Source organism: Pelophylax lessonae (genome assembly GCF_965119305.1).
Source record: "Pelophylax lessonae genome assembly, chromosome: 5".
NCBI classification, from domain to species: Eukaryota; Metazoa; Chordata; class Amphibia; order Anura; family Ranidae; genus Pelophylax; species Pelophylax lessonae.
In genome coordinates, this window is record NC_138772.1 from 216250181 (window position 1) to 216256452 (window position 6272).

A 6272-nucleotide genomic window follows, 5' to 3' on the forward strand; every position below is an offset into this window, starting at 1 on the left:
AGAGACAAGTAAACACTGCAGATATATGTGCTTTGTCCAATTTTTATGACTGGGGTTAACAACCACTTAAAAGCTGCCGGGGACCCATTTAAAAAAAACAAAACAAAAAAAAAAACCAGTAAGGACTTTACTACCGCTTTAAGCGGGGAATTGCAGTCTCCTAACGTCTGAGTGCAGGGCCACTTTCTACTGACGAGCTGCAATTTGCAGTCTTAAAAAATGTAAACACGCCTCTTAACAAAGAAAAGGTCATTATTTTAACTTGTTCATCTAGACTGACAACACTGTTCAAAACAATGGAGAGCTAATAACCCTCCCAATCCTATTCTGAATGCTTTTGTGCAAAGAATATCCGCCTTTAGTTCGGGTTAACATACAAACACTGGAAAATAAAAAAACACAGTTCAAATACTCTCCGAACTAATGCTGCATACGTGCATACAAAACTTTCAGTTCAAATACTCTCCCAAACTTATGCTGCATATGTGCAAAAAAACTTTCAAGCACCCAACCTTTTTGTAGTTCTTTAAAGCAGACACCCTGAACCACATTATAGGATTAGGATTACTTGCCAATAATCAAAAAGGGATTGTTGATCACACAATAACTAAATTAAAGTCGGCCATTTTTTTTCATGCAGAATGAAGAAAAAAAAAAAAAAGAGCCGATTCTCCAATCGACTTATTTTAGGAGGATGGCGGAATCATTCCTGCTGAACTATTGCATTTTGACTATGGGGAAAGTTCTAGTGGTGCACCGAAATTAAAATTCTGGACCCAAACCAAAACTGAAAATTTAGGATGTACTTGGCCAAAAACCAAAACTGAAATTGACCATTTTATATAAAAATATATATTTTTATATATAAAATTGTATTATATTCGACTTTTAATATCATGAATTTAAAATTATTATGATTTTATTTTCGATCCTTGACCCCTTTTTAGCCGATGAGTAATTATTAGCAAAACGCTGATAACCCTATTTCCTGCGGCCGCTAAAAAATTGGTACGTCCCTAGAAACTTCCCAGACATCAGAATACAATGATCATTGTTGTCGGCACTGATCGTTCGGCAAAAACCTGACAGGCTTGTTATAGACAGGCAGACAGAACATGAATCAAAATTGGGCCAGTCCCTACTGGACTGGCCCAATTTTCATCCATGTATAGCCAGTTTTTGAGTGACTGTAATAATTTGTCGTTTTCTGATACTGACAATGCTGTTGAAGTATTGCTCTTCGTTGGCAAACCAATAATCCAAAAAAACAAACATTTGAGGATCATTACAAAGTGAAGTTCCTCATTTTATTGTTTTCTGGATCAAAATAAGTGTTCACAGTAGCAAATGATACTAATAAACTATTTTCTGTGTTCATATATTAAAGTAGAGCTGCTACAAAGTGTCCTCATTGCATTTGAAATTCATTTGCAGAGTTTAATTTCAGTATTTAGCTGAAAGCATCTGTGTGGGAAGAAGGAAAATGTAAAATGTGCCCTGGAAAATAAAGTTATATAGTCATGTGAAAAATTAAACGGAAGTTTCCCCATAACAACTTAAAGCGAAGCTCCACCCAAAAACGAGGAGCGCCACTTGTTTGCCCCCCCCCCCCCCCCTACTCCACTGCCAAATTTGGCACCTTTCAGGGGGGATAAGGGGGGGAGTGGGTACCTTGTTATGACAAGTACCCGCTCCCACTTCCGGATGACTTCCATGCGGCAAAGTCATGCGGAAGTTCAGCCCTCCTCCTCCTTCCCCCGCTGCTGGGCCATTCACAAACAACAGCTAGTTTGCCCTTACCTGAAATGACAGTGGCTCGGGTGAAGACACCATTGGATTTGTGGACAGGTAAGTGTCCTAATATTAAAAGTCAACAGCTACAGTATTTGTAGATGCAGACTTTTCATTTTTTCTGAAGGAGCCTGGAGCTCCTCTTGACTGCTTTAATAAAAAAATAACGTTCTTTAGGAAGGAACATACATTCCACATTAATAATTATGCTACAAAATTAGTGTGTGCTGTAAATTGCCTCTAGCATTGCTCCTGTTTCTTCTTGCTGGAGGCTGCCATTTCGCTGAAGCAATTTATAAAGCAGAACTAAACTTATCGATTGATTGGTACTGTTACATTCCTGGAATGTTGGGATTGCTAACAGTCACATTCACTTGTGCCCTCAACCATGCTATCAAACAATCAAATGGCTGGTGTCAAAACTGATCACACATGCAGCACCATGGCAGTTGCAGATCAAACAGAAGCATATTTCTTGGCTGTAAGGGATAGGAGGGTTTAATTCTGCTTTAAAGCTGACAGCAGATCGGCCTCTACAAACTCAGCAGTGCCTAAAAATGGAGAGCAACTGACTATGTGCAGAGCAGGGTGAGACAGAGGCTGATTTGCTAAAACTGCATGGTACAAAATCTGGCGAAGCTCTGCATAGAAACCAAACAGGTTCTAGGTTTTTTTTTGTCAAAGTTATTATTTGAACAAGTTGAAGTTAGAAGCTGATTGGCTACCATGCACAGTTGTACCAGCTTTTGCACTTTCCAGTTTTAATAAACCAATCCCAGTGTATTACTGGATTTTACACAGTATATGCACTTATTTTTAATGTTTTACATAGCCATACCTGCCAAAGGGGCCAGCCTGAAGTCATCTAGTAGGACTTAAATTTTCTGACTACAGTTCCACTTTCAGTACACCTCAAGAAAATAGTTGACCTTTTCAAATAATCTGACCAGGCAAACATTAGATCTTGATTTAAACAGGGACTACAAAATTAAAGCAGAGTTCTACCCAAAAACGGAACTTCCCGCTGATCTGCTTTCTCTCTACCCCCCCACTACGGTGACACATTTTACAACTTTCAGGGGTGTCATGTGTCCATCCCCACTTTCAGGAGATGGCACCTAGTACTGTCCCTCAGAAGTTCCACCCCCCTCCTCCTTCCCCCGCCACCGGGCCAATTAGAAAGCGCAGCACGCTTCCTGCATGCGCAGTAGGGAACTGGCTGTGAAGCCCACCGGTTTTCCCATCGGTTTCCCTTCTGACAAATAGCGACGACAGCACCTGAAAGCCGATCCAAAAATCAAATGGGGTGCCAACATCGTGGGCTCCCTGGACAGGTAAGTGTCTGTATATTAAAGGTCCGGAGCTACAGTATTTATAGTTGCTGACTTTTATTTTTTTTTCCCTAATCAGAACTCTTTAAACGTAATACACATGAAAAGAACACAAGAAAATTGTGTCCTTTCAAATCACTTAAATCAACAAAAATATCAACAGATATAATGGTGTACAAGTTAAAGTGGTTATAAAGGCAGAAGATTTTTGCCGGAGGGAAGGAGGATCGGAGCTGCTTTGTTAAAAACCACTGCAAAGAGCAGGCAAGCATAACATGTTTATTATTTAAAAAATACCTACCGCGACTTGTCAGGCGACTGGTTAGCCTGACAAGTCGCGGGCCATTCTGTGCTACGGGAACCGTTCTAATAGGAGCGACTCAAGAAGCTCCGACTTAGAAAATAGTTCCTGTACTACTTCGAGGCGACATCGGAGCGACTTGCATTGACTTCCATTATGTGAAGTTCGTGCAAGTCGCGCCGACGTCGCGGTGCACGCGACTTCACAGGTCGTGCCGTGGTAGTGTGAACCGGCACTAACAATCACTTTGAAGGTGTACAAAGTGCTCCTAATGTAAATAGTAAATAAACAAAACACACACAGTTTTTGATCATAGTCCTTCGACAAAAAAAAAAAAAAAGTCCCATGATGTAAATCTATCATTAAATTACATCATCCAGTGACGCAGATCCATGTCTATTACAAAGAGCGATACCCGCTGACGCACCGAAAAAAAAAAAAAAAAAAAAAATACACGTCTGATCCAACACTTGACTTTCACTGAATAACATCACCTAGTCTCCACCGCCACAATGTAAACAAAGGCGCAGCGTCTCCTGGATATGCCTCTGACCACATAACTACATGACTATTTTTGGTCAGTTACTTCACTTTGTTTAGGTGCATCTGTCATCTGGGAACCCCTAGCTGACAGATGGAACGTGCTGGGTGGGCATGAGTAATTGGTTGCTAAGAAGTCGGTGTCTGGCAGCTCCCTAACAACCAGGACCCCTGAGCAGGAATTGGTCACATTTAGCAGCAGTATTACTACCACTTCTAAATGTTTCACTTCCCACTGCAGCTGGAGGTTCACCCTGTTATATTCTGCATAAACTGATGGTGCTATGGGGGTACCGGTCATAAATAAATAATAAAAATGCCTAATAATAATCCACGTGCATGAACTCTAAAGCCCCGTACACACGCAACGATTATCGGCCGACCGATCGTCTGTCTTTTGTCCAGAGTTGTGTTTTGTTGGTTGGAATGTGCCTAAACTGCACACGAATTTTCTCGCCCAACAAAATTCTACTTCAGAAGTGATGTCATGTGTTGGTTTGCTTTCTTTGTGTTCTTTCTTCACTGAGCATGCCCAGACTTTCTCATCAGATTTTTCCCTGTCGAAATCTGTACTGACTGCACGAAAATCGGCTGTTATGTTGACGGCCAACAAAAATTTTATAGCCTGCACACCAGATTTTTTTCGGCCGAAAAGTCGGAGTTGGTTGTTGGAAGCATCATACTAACAAGCCAAAAATCGGCAGATCGGACGTTGGCCGAAAATTCCCTGCCAATTTTTGACTCGTGTGTACGGGGCTTTAGGCTACGTTCGTAGGGGTGTGTTTTGCCACGGTGCGAATAGCAGCAACATAAATCTACTCATTCCCGCAGCTGTGTTCGACAGGGGTGAGCGACTAGCTGCGGCTGCCAAGCTCATACAATTCAATGACAGATTGTCGGCATCCTCGGCTATTCATACCGGCCGTGATTACCTAAGCTTATCACTGCTGGATAGAGATGGCTCGGGCGTGTTCGAGTTCCCACGTGTCTGATCCCACCAGGAAACCTACACTGCACTGTGCTAATCACAGGAACTGAGACATTGCACAGATCAGGAAATGTCTCAGTGCTTGTGATTAGCGGAGTGCAGTATCAGCCTCCTGGTGGGATCAGGCACATGGGAACCTGAACACGCCTGAGCCCATCTCTACTGCAGGATGCACCTTGTGCGCTGGGCTCGGCAGTCACAGCTAGTCACTCACGCCTGTCAAATACAGCAGTGGGAATGAGCAGATTCCTACTGCTAGTATTCACACGGTGGCAAAACACCCGTGCCAGTGTACCCAAAACTTGCCAACACATAGGATACTAGAGGTAGGTGATTATTCTTGCATGCAGTGATTTGGTTGTAATAGAGAAGAGTGAGTGATGTCTTACCTGTTGCTGTGGGTTCAGAGTGCTCCTCACAGGAGACTGCTCCTCAGTGATCTTCTGCTTCAGTTTCTTAAACATGTTGTCACTGGGAGCTTTCCAAGGGGCAAGAGGACCTGGAACAGGGCCGAGCTATAAGAAAGTACAAAGTATAATAGAAGCTGTACACATAATATGAGCCTGGATTACAATCCCCCTATCCGGAAATATCACTATACACATGAAACAGCACATCACTCCAGAGCTACACTTACATAAAAACAGACCTGTCAGCTTACTCCTATACTTAAAACTACAACACTGTACACAGGAATGAATGTACACAATACTTTTTGCACTGAATCTGGTTGTCTTCCGCTTCCTGGTCTCAAGTGGTCCCAGGCACCCACAGTGAGCGGACGGGCCAACGTACTGCGCATGTGCGGCCAACGTGGAGCTACGGAACGATGGAAGGGACAAGTGAGTGAGTAGGGAAGGCAGCGCTAACCCCGCCCAACCTCTGTGTATTACTCTGAAGGCTGGGGAGACGATGCTTTTACAGGAAGACGTTCCGATAGAAAACACTTTTCATTTTTTGGACTTTTATTTTGATAGGTTGGAGCTCATAGTTTATTGTGAGACGTGGAATTCTTGTTCTGCTCCTGTGCTTGGTAGTCGTTTTTTTAGAGGCATTTTTTCCTTTCTTTGAAGCTACCCAGTCAGTAGAGTTAAAGGCATAGTCCACCTTTTGTGAAAATAAAAGAATGGTAATGAAGAAAGAAAAATGTGCATTTTATTATTTCCTGCATTATAGTTTTATAAGTGGTGGGACAAGGTCATCCAATGCCATTCCTCCCAACTTTCTGCAATGGGAATGAGGGACACCTATTAGCAAAAGTATGTATATATAGGACACACCCCCTACCACGCCCCCTTATAGAAGAATTATGCAAAAAATG

The 6272-nt window shown here is 42.4% G+C and overlaps 1 protein-coding gene across 2 annotated transcripts in view; it reads right to left on the reverse strand.

Annotated features, from left to right (window-relative positions):
* GOLGA4 (golgin A4) overlaps positions 1-5751 on the reverse strand; it is a 205438-nt gene extending 199687 nt beyond the window's left edge. For both annotated transcript variants that reach the window (XM_082259202.1, XM_082259201.1), the window contains exons 1-2: positions 5657-5751; positions 5341-5466 (exon numbers count right to left, since the gene is read on the reverse strand). In XM_082259202.1, the coding sequence (XP_082115328.1) occupies positions 5341-5415 (75 nt within the window). In that variant the 5' untranslated portion in view covers positions 5416-5466; positions 5657-5751. The remainder of the gene's footprint in view (positions 1-5340; positions 5467-5656) is intronic.
* Between the last annotated feature and the right edge of the window lie 521 nt (positions 5752-6272).